General features: G+C 49.0%; 1 protein-coding gene across 2 annotated transcripts in view; it reads right to left on the reverse strand.

Moving 5' to 3' along the window:
* Positions 1–19,989, reverse strand: part of IQGAP1 (IQ motif containing GTPase activating protein 1) — a 473,401-nt gene that overhangs the window by 166,953 nt on the left and 286,459 nt on the right. For both annotated transcript variants that reach the window (XM_069625145.1, XM_069625146.1), the window contains one exon: positions 12,207–12,370. In XM_069625145.1, the coding sequence (XP_069481246.1) occupies positions 12,207–12,370 (164 nt within the window). The remainder of the gene's footprint in view (positions 1–12,206; positions 12,371–19,989) is intronic.

The raw sequence follows: 19,989 nt of genomic DNA on the forward strand, positions 1-19,989 counted from the left end.
ACTCAATTGCACGTGTGGTCACTAAACATTCAAAGCTATGGCTATGTTTCAAGACATTAATAACTTGACCATGAAGTTCTCGGGAGGATAGCTCAGCGGCAACACGCTCGCCTTGGAAGCAAGGCGACACGGAGCACCACAGGTTCCATCCCCGGGTCCGCGCTTAGAAACCTCTGGGCATTTAAGCGCGTTATGTTAAATGTTAAAGGTATTTGTACCGCGCATGGTGGTCACCAACGGAATTGGTCCCCAGGCGCTCTGGCGGATCTGTAAATGAGAAGGTGGGATGGGTTAGCAGGTGAAGCGGGAGTAGGATAGTGAGAGGAGTGGTGTTCTGTTGGCAGCTTCAACTCGGTGTACACCGGGTGCTGAGCTTTGGTGCGAGCATCGAATCGATCTCAGTCCTCTTGTGCTGTTGGTGCGGCTTATGCGTTGTTGCGGTGTTGTGAAGTGCATGCGGGTTGTTGTGCGAGAGATGGTTGTGTGAGATTTTTGAGTGAGTTAAGTCTGCAGAGATGCTCAGTTTTTTGTTAGTGGGTTGTATGAAGTTTAACATGCTAACATTCAGAGCTCTGTCCGAGTGTGGCACTCGCCAATCCTCTCAGTCTCATCAGGGTGGGCGAAGGGGTTACGCCTGGCAGGGTTTTAGGTTTGTGTGAAGCGCTCCCTGTGCTGTTCTAAAGCGCTCTGTGGGGGTCATTAGGACCCTGGCGGTAAGGGGTTAACAGCGCCGTAAAAGGCTGCGGCGCCGTTAACCCCTTAGCGCCTAATTACGAGGTCCCTTTGCGGGACCCGACCTGAACGGCTGTTCTGGACCAGCCGTTAAAGTAGGGACCCGCAAAGGGACCTTTGAGGTAATTACGGTACCGCAATTTGCGGTACCGTAATTACCGCCTTCCCCAGTCCCATTGAGCCCTATGGGGCAAAAATGGGAATGGGGAAGGGCCAATGTTCAATGGGGAATTACCACCCCGCCAACCTTGGAATGGGGTGGAAATTCCCCATTCCGCCATGGTGGACTCGTTACAACACCGGCAGCAACCATGGTGCTAATAGCGCCATGGGTTACCGCCAGTGTTGTAATGAGGGCCAGTAAGTGTCTAATTGCTCTTCGCCGTTCTAGTCTAGCGAGCTCTGTAGGTGTACTAATGCTAGTGTGGGTTTGGTGTCTATTCTCCTCCCTGGGTGCTGGGCGATAGGTAGATAACCTATCATATCATATCAATCAATGAAGTAACCTATACATAGGCCATTAACACCAAAGGAACCCCAAACCTAGCAAAGGCAAAAATCTAGTTGCGTCCCCTTTTCAACCTATATTTAACTTTTGCGGCAAGGAGAGCTGGGCTAGCCTAAGGCACAGGGTAGAGCGGCATTGCAGTTTTTTTTTTAAGGTTAGGGAGTCGTTTCTAATGAGGGTTGGCTGGGAGCACACAATGCCAGCCACACAATCCCAAAAATGTGAACAGGAAATGGTGACTGAAGGAGCCAGTGGTGGGGACTTGGGAAGGGACTGTCCTGTAGAGGTAGGGAGGGCTATCAATGAAACATGTGTAGGTCTGGAATAGCACTTTGGATTTTATCCTGGACCAGAACCGGGAGCCAGTAGAGGCTCCTCAGGAGGTTAACGTCTATTAGCACCCTTGCAGGGGGAGCCAGACAATCAGGTGGCTAGGAACGCGGACTTGAACTGCTGGTGAAAGCCCGCGTTCCATCCCGCCTCGGCCGGCTCTCCCCGCCGCCATCTTCTTCCCCACCCCCTTCTCGTTTATTTTGTCTGTCAGTCAATATGTTTATTCGGATAAATCCATCCATCAAACACAGAAATAACAGTAGAAAAATACACAGTTCTTCACTGTCAGGTTTCGTGGGATTTGGATGAATGAGGTGAAATGAGGATATGATTAACATAAAGTATGGTTTGGGCCTTAAATTTCTCTGCAGAGTGTGGAGAGCTTCCCAAGTCAAAATGGAGAATTCCAAAAGGATCAGTGATTGGCCAGAAGTAAAAGAAAGGCATTGTTGGAACATTCTAAACCGCCTTTCATTGTCAGAAGCCCAGCTGGAAGGTCTTATGTTTGAAGCTCTTAAGTTTTAGAAAACTTTAGTTAGGCCTTTGTGCCTAATATTAGTTATTTGGACCAGGAAAGTGTTGGAGATTTAAAAAGAAACTTAGAAAACGTTCCGGTGAAAGAAAGAAGCAAGCTAAGTGATTTCATTATCTTTTATGGAATTTTATGATTATCAAGCAGGAGTTAAATATCAAAACTATTAATTAACTTGTTCCTGTTTTTCTTAGTTTTTGTTTATATAGTAGTTCTTTTTGTTCTTTCAAGAATTTATTTTTTGAACTTCTAGAACTGTATTTAAATTAATTGAACTGCGTCACATTTTTTGCACCTGGCAAATTGGAGTGTGGAGGTCTGTTATTCATTTTAGCATCGTGTGTTTTTTCGGCCGTATAGAAGTTTATTGAGTACTGTACCTTTTGTCGGTAACAGTGCTTTTCTTAGCGTCGGACTAGCGTTAGAAATCTTACACTGTCTGCGCAAGTGACAGTGTGGTAGCCACGCGACTCCGATGCGTTATGTTTAATTTACTAACATTCTAACCTGGCGCGTGATCCTCACTGGGCTGCCTCTTCAAGGATTAGTCTCCGTAACTGAGGAATTTCTCCTTTCCTGTTTGAACAATTCATATTAAGAAGAGTGGAAGACTATTCCTTTTCGCATGCGCCCAAGCCAGTTTTATTTTTGAACTCAATTCCTGGTTCATGTGCGCTTCCATTTTAGAAGGAGTAAACAATATCTTCACGCATGCGCATATTCTGGTAAAAGGAACGCTTCTTTTACGAGCGATCTTCTTTGCAAGCAAAAGATCCAATTAATGAACACTTTTACACATTCAGAAAACAAACAATTTTAAATTGAATAGTTAGAGTGTCATTCTTGGAATTTGTGTTGAAGCTAGACACCAATACAACCTACATGTATAATATTTCCAGCGGGTTGTTTGGGCAAAAGACAGTTGAACTGCTTGAAGACAAACTCCCTAACTGAGAGAGATTAGCAGTTTTGTTGCAAAACCGAATTGAAGAAATCAGTAAGAGCATCTAAGACTCTATTTTCATGTTTTCTTCAGTAGAATTCATACACGTCCTCTACGTTATTCACAGAGGATAATCAGGTATGGTGGCGAGTTTAATTACTTAAATTTATAAAGAGAAGTCAGAGCCAAGGAATTCAAAGGTTAGTGACTAAAGTGAATTGTTGTTATTTTCACCAACAGGTTGGCAGATAAAGAAGCTGAGCAAAACCTGAAGTTTATTATTTTGTCCCATTTTCCCCCTTTCCCTTGGGGGTGCTCTCAACTGAACTGTTTGATACCAGTTAAGAGGTTAGCATCCAAAGGGGACTGCGGGGGTTCAGCAGCTTCCGGGGACAACATCAGATTTGAGAAAGCCTGACACTTCACAACTATAAAACCACAATATCCAAGTTCTCTCCATAATCAATACATTATAAATCCAATTTAGATACACCCATATATAAGTACAGTGCATGCCCTGTAGCATTAAAAAAACAAAATCCCCTTTCTCTAGTACAAAACTCTCTTCAAGAAGGACAGGAATGCCCAAGCCGTCAAAACAGAATCTGCTGCCAAAAGAAATAGTACAGCCAGCCCGTGGGAACAGATATATTCCATGACCTGAGGCCCGGTGAAATTGTAGACCTCCTAATATCTCTGTACACTGGACAAAACAATATAAGGTGCTTAAGACCCTCTCTATCCGCCCCACAAACTGGGCAACTTGACGAATCGGGGTACCCTTCCCAATTTACGGTGTTTCCCCTCAGCTGTAAACAGTCAAATCTGGTTTGTGTGATCAGCCAACACTCTCCCTTGTTTGAACTCAGCAGAAGATATGGCTGGATCTTGGTCACCTGCTCATGGCGGCATGATTTCTGTCCCGATTAAGGACACGGTCCATCGAGTGCCTTTTCTCCATCATTGCCAGATTCAAAATGCGCTTATAGGAGCACAATTGCCCAGAGGTCAGCGAAATGGCTGGAGAGAACTCATAGGCTACTTCTGGACAGGGAGGCAACAATAAATGCTAACCAATTAGCCCTATCCATGACGGCCCTAATGAGGAAGTGACTAAGTGGCACGCTCATTAGCCCATCGGCATAATCGGAGCTAGCGACCATTGGTCCTCCCAAAAATCCATACGCAGTTCCCTGTGGACTGAAACACAGGCAGCGGATCCCAGCAATCTTCTGAAAAACGTATTTTCCGTCACCTGCAACTCTGGTACTTTTGTGTAGCCCCACAACGGTGCTCCATATAGTGTTACAGCCTTGGTCTGTGCAGATACTAGGTTCAGGGGATGTCCCTGACAGCGAGACAGGAAGCAAGAAATGCCTCCTACATATTGGGTCATCTTCAGGGATTGTTTGTTGACATGAGCTCGGCCTGTGACCGACTCTGAGAATCTAACACCCATATAGTCGAATTCTTTTACTATATGGATAATATCCCCATTACAGGCCACAGGACGCATTTTCACCGATCTCGTCCTACCCCTGCATTACTGCAGATTTTGAAGTGTTGATTTTTAGCCCCAGATTATTCATAAAATCCACACAGGCATGTATCAAAATCTGAAGGGCCCGTGGGGAAGTTAATGTAAAGGGTGAACAAGATTGGGGCCAAAACACACCCTTTGCGAACCGCACACCCCACGTCGAAGCACGCCGTGCAATGACCTCACCGATCCACTGCGCACACACGCCCGGTTCTCCGAGTGACGTTCTCGCAGCGCACACACACAATATTCCTTGGGCAACCCATGTACCCGAGCATGTCCCACAGTTTTGATCTATCCACCTTGTCGAATGCCGTGCTCAGGTCCATGAATGCAAGATACACCGCGTCCTCCCTGCAGAAGACGGAATTAGTTATTAAAAGACACAGAGCCCCGCTTCCCTTTCCATGTCGGCCATCTTGGAAAAGTATTATCCTTCGTTCAACAACGCACGCGTCCTGTTGAACGAAAGAAAATAATTTTTTTTAAGCAGCCCGGGTTACCGCTTTGGAAACCCGGGGTGCTAATAGTCTTAATCCCCTATTCCAAGAGCTGGAACTGGGAGTAACGGCCCGGTGCTCGCGTTTTCTGCCCTCGCTTGGACTGCCGGGGGATTAATGCTATATTTAGGCCTGCAAACATGGCAGACACATTCTGGACTTCTTAAAGTTAGTGCATGTGGAACTACGGGCATCCCACATTCAGGCAGTTAGCAAAATCAAATTTAGAGTTGATGAAACTACATACAACAGAGGCAAATAGATGTATGGGTGCTCTGAACAAGAAAGACCCTCCTCCTGAAATAGTGCTCCTTTGGGAAAGGGGAACACCAATGTTTTGCACTTTGTGTGAAAGTGGAAGAGGGGCAGATAGGGGGTCAGCAGGTGGCAGTGTTGGTTAAACAGGCAACAGGGTCAAACAGCAGCACCACGTCTTTAACCCATTCAACTCGGGGCCACTCGTAGCTATCCATCCATCCAACACTAATCCAAGTGCTTTCGAGATGGAGGAAAGATCTTAGTTCTGCGACCCTAAATGAGCTTAGGAAGCATGGACACATCCTTGCTGTCCTGCAGCCATCTCTGGCACCTCATGGTGAGCCGTCCCAGACACTGCCATTATACAGTCTCTGCCGGGGCATCCTGCTACTGGGAGGACTCCCACCGGTTTAATCTCCTTTCTTCCTTAATCGTTCCGCCACATTATAGACCTTTCCACCTCCCTAGCTCTTGCCTTCTTCTCCTGCTGCATCCACATCCTCGCTGCTTTCTCCTCCACCTCGGTTCTCACTTCTCTCTTTCCAGCCTTTGCTCCAACTCATCCCTTCTACGCCTCCTTTATAGGTTCTCCTTCTAACTCTTCTGTTGCTGCTCACACTTCTGCCTCCTCCGTGCTTAAGGCCGTTTTCTCCTCCGAAGACTCGGCTCACATTTCACTCTCCTCCACTCACACTTCTCCCTTCTCTGCTCGTACTTTGCCTCCTCGCTTCTCTTGTCCTGTCTGGCTGCCCTTCTCTCCACTCCAATAAGAACTTCTCTATGCCTCTCTCTTACTCTCTCTGCACCGTTGACTCCCAAACTGTCTCCCGCCTCCTGCTCCCCTTTATCTTCCTTCCAAAAGGGCCAAAGGACATACAACTGGTTGTCTTGCTTCATGTGCAAACTGGGTTTTGTGATGAATCCGAGGGCGTCATCACTCCTTTCCCAGCTGTAGCCTCTCCCCTTGTGTCCAGGGGACAGCAGTCGCTACCTGATCCTAACCCTGTGGGTGGCTACATGAGGGAGGATCGCATGGCGGGAGGTGACTTTCAAGGGGGTGATGCATCACTGGATGGAACATGGTATCCCCCTTTGCCTTACAGGGATACCCCTTCTGTTCCCCATGCCTTAATGGCTTCTTGCCATAACTCCCTTCCACCACTCAGAGAAACCAATGTGGATATCTTCCCTTGCATTGTGCATAGGTTTCCTAAAACTCATTGCCATTCCCATACAATGAAAGTACTGCGACGGGGGAGATGCTTAGAACAATGAAGATCACTGACAGTGAGAAGCACATAACGCGGTCTAGTTGTGGAGAACCGCTGATAGGTGCCAGGACTTTAAAAGGCACATTATGCATAGCTGGGGTGACTGCTTCCTGGAGGAGTCCTGAAGAGCAAGACCACCAAAGAGGAAGGAAAACGGGAGCGAAAGGACAACAGAGAGAAAAGGACCACCTTGTCATGCTGCCCGAGGCAGCTTTCTCTCGGAGCTCCGCCCTGTCTGTGGCTGGGGAGCAGTATCCCCAAACGTGAAGCCAGCTGCGGAAGCAGCTATCCCAGAGAAGCCAGAAGTCATGGGAGAGCCCAGTGGGAAGCGAGAGGCGAACAAAGCTGCCTCTGAGAAAAGAGAGACCGGTGGAGAAGCGACCGGGAAGAAAGCCGCAAGGAAGCTGCCAACCACTGAAGAAACCTGAACACCACGAACAGGAGAGAAGCACGCCTCGCCACACACTGTGCACCAAAGATACAGATAAGCTGAGGGAGAGATGGGTGCTAGATGCCTGGAAGACTATGGGTAAGAGTGAACACATAAGAATAACGGGGCAAAGGAACACAAACGAGAACGTGAGCCAAAGAACATGTAATGGATATTGGCAAACAGGGAAATCAAGACATTGTAATTAAAGTAGGCAGACATTAAGTGTGAAGCCGGTCACCAAATATTATTGTGAATCAAGTTTGCAAGTTTGTCAAGAGAGACGTATGAAAAAGTCATGGCCAAAGAGCATACCAGGCAAAGCTAAGTTTGCAAGCATTGTTAAATGAAGTATACAAGAAAAGGCCTGGCAGGAGAGTACACCAGGTGAAGTCGAGTTGCTTAACATACAAGTCACTGTTGTTGTACAGAGACATTCAAGGAAGAATCATACCCTTAAGAACTGTTCTGTTGGTAAAGAGGAACACCTGGGGAAGAGAATACTCCCCTAGAACTGTGGATTCTATCCTTTGGAACCTTTCTGTTAAAGTTACACCTTTACTTTTAAACATTTACAATTTGGGCACTACCAAGGCTAAACACATTAGCCTTTTCACCTTAGAGTTATGTTTAAAGTGTGGGGGCCAGAATAGGATTTCGGTCACAGGACATTTTGATCTTGACAACAGACACAAATTTTGTTTTTGTTGAGGTATGGAAACCACCTCATAGCATAGTGATAGCCAGGCCTCTTCCAACCCCTTTTTGTGAAATAAAAGTGTATAGCCTAAACTATGAGCTCTCTGTGCCTGCCTCTCATTCCCGGCTCTTACAGTTTGAGCAGGACTTGTGATTAGGAACGTGGTCCATGAGCTGTAACTTGGGCACCTAATATGGCTTGCAGCCATGCCAAACTTCCACTAGATTAGTTTAATCCTGCTTGGTCTGCCATTTTGTTTCCATCAAGTGGGCAGTCATCTCTACTTGTGATTGGCAGCTTGACCTTTCTTTGATACACAGGGTTTCCTTGACATGTTATGACCCACAAGGGCATGAGTTTGTGGCCCAAAATGAACTGCATGAGTGAACGATACAGACTTCACTACTTGATAAACCAACTCTCCTCATAAAATTGGTGTCTTCCATGGTTGTGGCACTGCAGACGGTTTGATCTGTATCTGTATGGACTGCTCTATTGGACTGACCACCATGTGACATGACCTTGGTTTATCGATCAAGTACAAAATTCAGGAAGGTAGAGCAAAGGGAAGGGGTTGAGTAGGGAGCCTAGGGGGGGGGTGGGCTGGGGGTCATCGTTCATATTCCCCCCTGGGGCATGCATCATGGGGCAGGTCGCAGTTTCCGGCCTGCACGTTTACCCCTCAGCCACAAAGGTCAATTCAAATTACTAAAAATTCAGATAGAGGTGGAAAACAATAAAATTAATAGAAACAAAAAAGAATTTAGAAAAAAAAAACAAAATCAGTACATAGAATACATTCTAGCAATGCATATTAGAGAGAAACACAACTTGAAAAAATAGGCAGAGCACTAGACAATACATCAATGCAAGATGACAAGAACACTTCTTTCTATTTCTATTGCGCTTTAGAGATGGCCAACTCCTGTACGACTGTCAGCCATTTTGAAAAATATATGGCAAGCAACAACCATCCTGTACTTTCAGAAAGTGACCAAGCCATAAAGTATATCTTTTAACAACAATTACAGTGGTTGAGTAGAGAATGGCATTAGCCAAACAAAGAGGCAGGGGAGGGCTACACCTCTGGTGAATTCTCTACATTATTTTTACACCTCACACCACGGTCCACGATCCACGTACAAGCGTGAGAGAAATCACAGGTTAGGTTGGGGCAATTTTGGGCGTGCTGTTTGACCAATACAAAAAATGACCAGCAATGACCTAATCAGAAATCAAGCCTTTCTTTACTGTGGCAAAGAACTCTTCCTTTCAATAATTCAACTGCTGCAAATGCTGTATTCTGTGCGCTATGTTCCCAGCGACATGAGTGGGATGGGCACGTTCTTTCTGCATTTAGCACTGTGCAGACATGCCCATACCAGATAAAGCCTTTACACCTGTATGTTCCACTCATCCTCATCCTCTTCCCCTTCCTCTTCCCCTTCCTTACAACCCAACCACCAATAGCTTCATGCTGATTCCACTGATTCCGCCAAAAGCCTGTAAGCACCGCCATGTGCATTTTATCCATCAGTGCCAGCCAACTGGAAGATTCAATAGCGGCGGGGGTACAGGTTAGGGCTCACCATTATTGGCATCTTTATTTGCAATTTAAGGACAATGGTAAACTTGCCATGCTCTTGCTGCTAGATTTCTGGGCAGCATTCGATCTGGTCGATCATCAGATCCTAACTGATCACATGTCTACAGCAGCTGCCTTCTCCAGCAACGCATCTACCTGGATACAATCATTCCTGTCCAATCGCACAACTGAGTCTTCAAACCGTCTGCCTCAGCTGACCCAATTCCTATCCACTGCGGCGTACCGCAAGGCTTGGGAGTCTCGTGAACGCTTTACAACATCTTCACTAAGATCCTTTTTGACCGTCTTGATAACCTGGGTGTCACATAGACGGATTACACCGATGACACCCAGGTTCTCATAACGCTATCAGGGTGCTAAGAAGATGATTCTAAACAGATCAACGAGATATACTTGGAAATCCAGGCGTGGATGGCAGACCACAGCCTTTGCCTCAACTACGAAAAAACAGAGCTCCTGATCGTCGGCTCCCAAACACGCCTTAACAAATTAGAGCCCCACTATGCATCCATCATCATTGATGGAAACCCAATCAAAGTGGCCAAAGAAATCAAAACCTTGGGGGTATACTTCTACCCTCTCTCTCAACAAGCAAGTGAATGCCACTGCCTCCTCCACTGCCTACATTGACAAGCTGATTAACGCCTGCTAGTCATTCCTCTCGCCTAGTAGCTGCATTACCTTAGCCAGGGCACTAGTGTTGTCCAAAATTGACTACTGCAACACCCTCTTCCTAGGCACCTCTGAAAGGAACCTCAACAAACTCCAGGTCCTTCAGAATTATGCCTTAAGATCTGCATATAGAATCCCTGGATCTACTCGCATCACTAGCTTCAGACAGGACGCCCCCTGGCTACCAGTACGTGAGAGCATCGCCCTTCGCACGCTCATCATCACTCACAAAGCTCAACACCTGGCAGACAAAGTCAACAAACGCCAACCAACAAGACCAACTAGAGCTGTGAACTCACACTACCTTTCCTTTCCTAGATTCCTCCTAAAAAGAGCGAGGGGAGCAAGCTTCCCTGTGTTAGCCGCCACACAGTGGAACGCCTTACCCATTAGTCTCAAATTGGAACCTTCTTTTTGGACCTTTAGAGCCAAAGTAAAGAGCTGGCTCTTTGGTAAGAAATAAGAGTGACCAGCGATATTACCCTTCAAAATACTCTGCCTGCTTAATCTCTTCTATCTTGTCTAACACTAGCAGCCTGGTATTGTTACTGATTCTCTCGTATTGTAACTGTTTCTCTCGACCCTCGTGTAACCATGGTCGACCTGCACTTATCGTTGTTGTTTTTGTAGTTGTTCTAAATTGTCTGTAACACTTGCATATGTTTTTGGTGCCCAGTTACCTGAGGGTTCGGTGTGGGGTACAAATAAAGAAACTAAACTAAACTAATCTATCCAGCACCTTGAGAACATCAGCTCAAAAACAAACGTGGCATTTTTCAATACACAACCAATTAGGAGAGCTTTGCGGTTGCCACGTTCGCGGGTGACCTGCACTTTTCAGTAAAATCTGCACACAGTTCCACCCACCATTAAAAATATACCTGTTTAATTCTGATGCTGCTCGTGCTACGAACTAAACATTGGAGAAAACAAAACATACTCGCTATTCACCTATGCAAAGTTTCCTGATGTCTGCAAGTTACTGATTTTGGCTTAAAAAAACATGCCAATGCTTGATAAATGTTTAGGATTAACTACTGTGACGAATTGAGGGAATTTGTCCATTCTCCGCAAGGGGGACACCCACCGCCTTCGGAGGCTAGGGAGGGGAGCCCACTTCACAACACCCTCCCTAGGAGTCGAGGTAAGTGGGACCTCACAGGGATAGACTCCCCTGTTGTGGACAAAGACTCCCGTTCCCATTAGGAACTCCCTAATGCCCTCAAGGTGACTTATGCCATGCCGAACAGGAAACTAAGACTATCCCTTTCAATCAGTCCCTCCAATGGACTGTGCCGAGGATGCTGGAAAGGGACGATATAACAAGAGGGAGAGAGACGGCAAGCGATGTCGAGAAGCCAGAAAGCAGAGAGAACCACGGGAAGCTCCCTGTACGTACCAGAGCGGAAGGAGACAGAGCTCTCGCAGAGCCCGTGTAAGCCAGTCGAGCTTCAACGCGGAGCCAAAGACACTGGGAGACTGGCGTATGAGAACAAACAAAGTGAGCGGAAGGGGAGTTCGATGGTGGCGTGACCACACATCAATGGTGGTGGGCAGTTCGCCCGTAGAACAGCGCTAATACCCCTGATGGAAGAAAATCATTTGCGATGCAAGAAACAGAGCAAGTTCAATTCGGAAGACAAGAATGAAACACACGTGAATCAGACGGCGCAACTAGGGAGCTGCGGAGCCAAGAAGAAGCAGAGAGAGGGTCCTAGACCTTCCCAGTACCAGCGGCTCCCCTCATTCAGGAGAACAGACAAAAAGATCCAGGAGTCCAGCAAAAAGTGCTGGGGGGTCTCACAGATGGATGGGATTTGGCACAATAATGAAAAATCTCCCCAACATTAAAAGACCTATAGGGAAACATTGTTACACAACATCCGGTCTGAAACATTTCTCACACATGAAAACCTCCTCAGCAATAAACAATACCAATTTGTGAATACGCATCATTTTGGATAAATATACTTCCCACGAAGCATAACGTTGTGTAAAACATAAGTGCTGAACAGTTTTTGTAGTTTTCAGCCACTCGTACTTCCTGCACTTTGCTGGGCAAGTGCAGCATACGTGCGCAGTTTTGACAGGTGTCTTGCTTCTGATCCTTGCACTCGGTTTCCCTGCCCATTGAGGACCTGCTGAGCCGCTGGCTGCGGAGCAACCACATGCACTTCTTACCTGGGCCTTTTCCCTCTTCGCTCGGACCAGGGTATCTTGGTAGTGATGCGCCACCGTTGGTTCCACTCCCTCGAGCTTCGCTGCAGGTAGCTGCAGAGCTGCCAGGGTTTTCTTAGAGTCCCCTTCATCCAGCGCTTCATTAATAAGCCCGATTGCCAAAATCCCTAAAAATAAATGATGTTAGAGACAGCTTAGCGAGCAGGTCATAATGGCTACTTCAGAAATGAGCAACCTATCATCTTCAAGGTATACTTTGGTAGCTTGGATGCAAAGAGCTGTGTGAATTACACATGCATAATAATCACTGCCTACGCGGGCATGTGTTGTAGGCTGGCTACCTGCACCAAAACGCATGGGTATCACTACATATTATCCCCACCAAAAATATTGCCGTACAATGGTCGCCTGGAATGGCCATAGGCGATATTTTGGGGGGGAGGGGGTTATATTTTGTGGTTCTTGGGAGCAGGGGTTGGGGGCATGTCCTCCGCTCCTTTAAAAATAATGCACGGGTGCCCCCCGCAGGTTACAAGCCTTAATATCGCCACAAGAATATGGCGATATTTTTGTATGACGATATTTTTGCGGGGATATTAACACATGGAACCAAGGCACGGCTCACCACTACAAGACTCTTTGCAGGGAGCAAGGAGGGTGACTGTGTATACCCCATCCCCTGCAGTCCCATGCCATCACCAGAAGCCTCCTGTCAAATGTGGCTGGAAGTGTCGCACAACCTGGGCTGCCCTTCCAAAGACCAGGCCTCTCTGCTCCATCAGTGGCGGTCAACAGATGGAGCTCGGGACTCTGGATGTCGCCAACTTGTGGCCCAGGATCATCTCTCCTGGACAAAGAGGAGACTCCCCGGAGCCACATCTTTACTGCTGCCACGATTCCCACCTGCTGACCCCCGACTGGGTTTCTTGGACACTGCCCTACTTCTGCCATGCCCATGGGGGGTTGCTTCATGTCATGGGACCTGCTGTCCTGAGATGGCTGGCTTATCCAGCTGCAAGTCTGCCAGAGTGGTCCCAGAACTGGAGCTCTGAACCGCTTCATAGCCGGACCCAATCCGACACCATCTTTAGCCGCTGCACCGGAAACCCCTCGACGAGACTGATGGCAGAAGTAAATCTACCCTGCAACCGAGTAACTCTGGAGTGGTCACTCAGAAAATCTGAGTGAAGGGCACAAGTGTACTTGCCCGTTTCCGTGCCCCCTGCCACCTTGGGAATTGTATGGCCTGAAAGTCCATTCCCCAGCACTCTCTAGCCTTGCTGTTATCGGTGGAGTTCTTTCCAAGGCTCTTCCCAGGTAACCCTTAGTATGGTGGGTGCTGGGAAGGTTACATCCCCCCATTTCCCCTGTCTGCTCCTCTTATCTCCTCTTACCTTCCTTCCTTCCTTCTACACCACTCTCGCCGCTGCGTATACGAGCTGACCCTTGTTGCGCTGCCCTTTTCTCTACTTAATTGCCCTCTCACACTGGCTTAGAGCACAACTTCCGCATCCCTGTATCGGCCCGTTGCCTGTTCGCGTAGCGGTACGTTCTCCGCCAACCCGTCCCCTACTACTCCGCTACCTCCTCTGTTTCCACGTCACTTTTGCCGGGTGGAGCTTTGCTCCTTGGCTGTGCGGACCTTGTGCTCCCTCTAACTACACGACTTGTGGCTCGGCCACCTGCCCTTGCCTCCGCGACATGCTCCACTCGACCCAGTTAACAATGGCCGCTCTGGCTGGTTCCCTCACCGTCACGCCTCATGCTACTACACCCTCCTCCTGTTGATGTATTAGCGAACCATGTCTTGCTTCACTCTGCAGTGGCCCTTAACCAGTGGTGACACGACACGACTAGACTTGCTCGCCTGCTACCTTCTTAGCCCTTTACTGCACCTTCCCTGCATTATGCTGCCTACTGAACGCACCTTGTGATAACTCACCTTATGTAACCTTGCGCCCTATGCTGGACAGTCACTCTCAGCCCTTCGCTTTACGACCCATTGCACCTTCCTTTCTATACCCGCCTTCTGTTGTAACCACTGGATTGACTTTCCACAGCCTGTGCTGTGCATTGCACCTACCAGCAGCCACTGGATTGCCTGTGTGCAGCCTGTGCTGTGTATTGCATTCTACCCACCAGCAGCCACTGGATTGCCTGTGTGCAGCCTGTGCTGTGTATTGCATTTTACCTATCCGCATCCACTGGATTGCCTGTGTGCAGCCTGTGCTGTGTATTGCATTCTACCCACCAGCAGCCACTGGATTGCCTGTGTGCAGCCTGTGCTGTGTATTGCATTCTACCCACCTGCATCCACTGGATTGCCTGTGTGCAGCCTGTGCTGTGTATTGCATTCTACCCACCTGCATCCACTGGATTGCCTGTGTGCAGCCTGTGCTGTGTATTGCATTCTACCCACCAGCAGCCACTGGATTGCCTGTGTGCAGCCTGTGCTGTGTATTGCATTCTACCCACCTGCATCCACTGGATTGCCTGTGTGCAGCCTGTGCTGTGTATTGCATTCTACCCACCTGCATCCACTGGATTGCCTGTGTGCAGCCTGTGCTGTGTATTGCATTCTACCCACCTGCATCCACTGGATTGCCTGTGTGCAGCCTGTGCTGTGTATTGCATTCTACCCACCTGCATCCACTGGATTGCCTGTGTGCAGCCTGTGCTGTGTATTGCATTTTACCCACCTGCAGCCACTGGATTGCCTGTGTGCAGCCTGTGCTGTGTATTGCATTCTGCCCACCTGCAGCCACTGGATTGCCTGTGTGCAGCCTGTGCTGTGTATTGCATTCTTCCCACCTGCATCCACTGGATTGCCTGTGTGCAGCCTGTGCTGTGTATTGCATTCTACCCACCTGCATCCACTGGATTGCCTGTGTGCAGCCTGTGCTGTGTATTGCATTCTACCCACCAGCAGCCACTGGATTGCCTGTGTGCAGCCTGTGCTGTGTTGCATTCTACCCACCTGCATCCACTGGATTGCCTGTGTGCAGCCTGTGCTGTGTATTGCATTCTACCCACCTGAATCCTCTGGATTGCCTGTGTGCAGCCTGTGCTGTGTATTGCATTCTACCCACCTGCATCCACTGGATTGCCTGTGTGCAGCCTGTGCTGTGTATTGCATTTTACCTATCCGCAGCCACTGGATTGCCTGTGTGCAGCCTGTGCTGTGTATTGCATTTTACCTATCCGCAGCCACTAGATTGCCTGTGTGCAGCCTGTGCTGTGTATTGCATTTTACCTATCCGCAGCCACTAGATTGCCTGTGTGCAGCCTGTGCTGTGTATTGCATTCTACCCACCAGCAGCCACTGGATTGCCTGTGTGCAGCCTGTGCTGTGTATTGCATTCTACCCACCAGCAGCCACTGGATTGCCTGTGTGCAGCCTGTGCTGTGCATTTTACCTAACTGCATCCACTGGATTGCCTGTGTGCAGCCTGTGCTGTGCATTTTACCTACCCGCATCCACTGGATTGCCTGTGTGCAGCCTGTGCTGTGCATTTTACCTACCCGCATCCACTGGATTGCCTGTGTGCAGCCTGTGCTGTGCATTTTACCTACCCGCATCCACTGGATTGCCTGTGTGCAGCCTGTGCTGTGTATTGCATTGTACCCACCTGCATCCACTGGATTGCCTGTGTGCAGCCTGTGCTGTGTATTGCATTCTACCCACCTGCATCCACTGGATTGCCTGTGTGCAGCCTGTGCTGTGTATTGCATTTTACCCACCTGCATCTACTGGATTGCCTGTGTGCAGCCTGTGCTGTGTATCGCATTTTACCTACCAGCATCCACTGGATTGCCTGTGTGCAGCCTGTGCTGTGCATTTTACCTACCCGCATCCACTGGATTGCCTGTGTGCAGCCTGTGCTGTGTATTGCATTGTACCCACCTGCATCCACTGGATTGCCTGTGTGCAGCCTGTGCTGTGTATTGCATTCTACCCACCTGCATCCACTGGATTGCCTGTGTGCAGCCTGTGCTGTGTATTGCATTTTACCCACCTGCATCCACTGGATTGCCTGTGTGCAGCCTGTGCTGTGTATTGCATTTTACCCACCAGCAGCCACTGGATTGCCTGTGTGCAGCCTGTGCTGTGTATTGCATTCTACCCACCTGCATCTACTGGATTGCCTGTGTGCAGCCTGTGCTGTGTATCGCATTTTACCTACCAGCAGCCACTGGATTGCCTGTGTGCAGCCTGCGCTGTGTATTGCACCTACCAGCAGCCACTGGGTTGCCTGTGTGCAGCCTGTGCTGTGTATTGCATTCTACCCACCCGCATCCACTGGATTGCCTGTGTGCAGCCTGTGCTGTGTATTGCATTCTACCCACCTGCATCCACTGGATTGCCTGTGTGCAGCCTGTGCTGTGTATTGCATTCTACCCACCTGCATCCACTGGATTGCCTGTGTGCAGCCTGTGCTGTGTATTGCATTCTACCCACCTGCATCCACTGCATCCACTGGATTGCCTGTGTGCAGCCTGTGCTGTGTATTGCATTCTACCCACCTGCATCCACTGGATTGCCTGTGTGCAGCCTGTGCTGTGTATTGCATTCTACCCACCAGCAGCCACTGGATTGCCTGTGTGCAGCCTGTGCTGTGTATTGCATTTTACCCACCAGCAGCCACTGGATTGCCTGTGTGCAGCCTGTGCTGTGTATTGCATTCTACCCACCTGCATCCACTGGATTGCCTGTGTGCAGCCTGTGCTGTGTATTGCATTTTACCTATCCGCAGCCACTAGATTGCCTGTGTGCAGCCTGTGCTGTGTATTGCATTCTACCCACCAGCAGCCACTGGATTGCCTGTGTGCAGCCTGTGCTGTGTATTGCATTCTACCCACCAGCAGCCACTGGATTGCCTGTGTGCAGCCTGTGCTGTGTATTGCATTCTACCCACCAGCAGCCACTGGATTGCCTGTGTGCAGCCTGTGCTGTGCATTTTACCTACCCGCATCCACTGAATTTCCTGTGTGCAGCCTGTGCTGTGTATTGCATTTTACCTACCCGCATCCACTGGATTGCCTGTGTGCAGCCTGTGCTGTGCATTTTACCTACCCGCATCCACTGGATTGCCTGTGTGCAGCCTGTGCTGTGCATTTTACCCACCCGCATCCACTGGATTGCCTGTGTGCAGCCTGTGCTGTGTATTGCATTCTACCCACCCGCATCCACTGGATTGCCTGTGTGCAGCCTGTGCTGTGTATTGCATTCTACCCACCTGCATCCACTGGATTGCCTGTGTGCAGCCTGCGCTGTGTATTGCATTTTACCCACCAGCAGCCACTGGATTGCCTGTGTGCAGCCTGTGCTGTGTATCACATTTTACCTACCAGCAGCCACTGGATTGTCTGTGTGCAGCCTGTGCTGTGTATTGCACCTACCAGCAGCCACTGGTTTGCCTGTGTGCAGCCTGTGCTGTGTATTGCATTCTACCCACCTGCATCCACTGGATTGCCTGTGTGCAGCCTGTGCTGTGTATTGCATTCTACCCACCTGCAGCCACTGGATTGCCTGTGTGCAGCCTGTGCTGTGTATTGCATTCTACCCACCTGCATCCACTGGATTGCCTGTGTGCAGCCTGTGCTGTGTATTGCATTCTACCCACCTGCAGCCACTGGATTGCCTGTGTGCAGCCTGTGCTGTGTATTGCATTGTACCCACCTGCAGCCACTGGATTGCCTGTGTGCAGCCTGTGCTGTGTATTGCATTTTACCCACCTGCAGCCACTGGATTGCCTGTGTGCAGCCTGTGCTGTGTATTGCATTTTACCCACCTGCAGCCACTGGATTGCCTGTGTGCAGCCTGTGCTGTGTATTGCATTTTACCCACCTGCAGCCACTGGATTGCCTGTGTGCAGCCTGTGCTGTGTATTGCATTCTACCCACCTGCAGCCACTGGATTGCCTGTGTGCAGCCTGTGCTGTGTATTGCATTTTACCCACCTGCAGCCACTGAATTGCCTGTGTGCAGCCTGTGCTGTGTATTGCATTCTACCCACCCGCATCCACTGGATTAACACGTGTGCTGTCTTTTCATGTTTTTGTTTGTGGGGATACCTGATGTAGCCCCCCTGCACCTCAGGCTGAGGCTCCCCATTCTGGCTTTTCTTACTTTGCATGCTGGAAGTAGCCCCCTCCTCCATGCAGGGTGGCTGTCCTAATCTGTGCAGCCACGCTTCAGTCCACCCCTGCTGTGCGACTGAATCCACCCACTTGCACTTAATGCACCATTCTCCCCCCTCCGTCCCCTCTCACCTACTTTCCATGTTGCACCGCGTGTACAATCCACATCGCCTCAAGGCCTAGTAGGGACGCTTTCGTTTGGTTTCTTCTTCATCCCTGCTATCCCCCGCCCCCCCCCCCACCCCCTTTGTGCCTTGATGCGCCTTGAAACACCGTGTGATGTATAGGGGCATTGTAAATAACCAATACATTAATTAAATAAATAAAAAGGCGTGAGTGCAGCGGGACATTTGAGACTTCATTCCCCCTTCTCAGGGACTTCCCTGGATCTTTGATTCTGATGAGAACCTAGTCCTACTTACCGGATATGGCCTGACTGCTGAAGGTAGGTACCTGCCTTATACTGAGAAGGCCGGGCATATGCTTCATGTTTTGATGCACTTTTTACTTTTTACAGTTTCACTGCTTTACTTTACTTTTACTAGGTTTTTACGTAATGTGAATGTCTCGGGAGGATAGCTCAGAGGCAACGTGTTCGCCTTGGAAGCAAGAAGTCACGGAGCACCACAGGGGCGATCCCCGGGTCCGCGCTTAGAAACCTCTGGGTATTAAGCGCGTTGTACATATCATATCATATAAAAGCGACTTTGAGATTCCCAACTGTATATGTGTGTGCAAAAATAAGGGTTTGTCTGATATATGCTTTTAAGTTGTACCTGCTTAATGCGTTAAGGCCCAATACAATAGGTGGGTGGGACTTTAATACTTCACCGTGTCACCCGTGGTCAGCTGTACATTCACGCCTTCCCCTTAGCTGCTGAAGGCTGCCTTACTGGTCAGCTTATATTGCCCCTGCACTTGGGGCTGTACCTGCACTTATGTAACACTTGTTTTTCTGCACTTAAGCCCGCGCTGCCACTTGCTGGCCGCGCCTCTTGTTTTCCATGTCTGATCCTATGTCTTGCACTTCTCCTCCTCCCCTTCCCCTGGCACTTCTCCCCTTCCCTCTCCCCTGCACTTGCGCAATCTCGTCGTCACCGGGCCTGGTAAGATCATTGTCTCCGTCTTCCCTCTGTTCCCCCTCCTTGCCTCGTCGCGCCTTGAAACACTTGCGAGTGTCGGATAGCCCCAGATCTGGACGTTGTCACGCACCCCACATGAAGAGAATACGGAAGTTTGGTGCCTCGCTTCCAGACAGCGGGGCCAATTAACCAACCCAGTAACAATTTCACCCCTCTGCATACACCTCTCAAACTCTAAACAAAAACAACCGCAAGCCTACAACACAACAAACCGCACAAACTTCACTGCAACAACAAAACAAACCACACATAGATTCGCACATCAGCACACACCGACTACCGACCGTAAAACACCCCAAGCCCAGCCAACAGACTTCCGGGCCGAGGCCGCCAACAGCACATCACTGCTCTCTTGCACTTTTCCAGCTTATTCCCACTAACTCACCTCCCACCCCTCCCTTTTTTCAGAGCCGCCAGAGCGCCAGGGGACCACTCCGATGGCAATAGTGCGCTGTACAAATATCCTTTAACATTAACTTGTGTATAGATGTGCTATAAATATCA

The sequence above is a fragment of the Ambystoma mexicanum genome, chromosome 11 (assembly GCF_040938575.1).
Source record: "Ambystoma mexicanum isolate Mex_15411 chromosome 11, UKY_AmexF1_1, whole genome shotgun sequence".
NCBI classification, from domain to species: Eukaryota; Metazoa; Chordata; class Amphibia; order Caudata; family Ambystomatidae; genus Ambystoma; species Ambystoma mexicanum.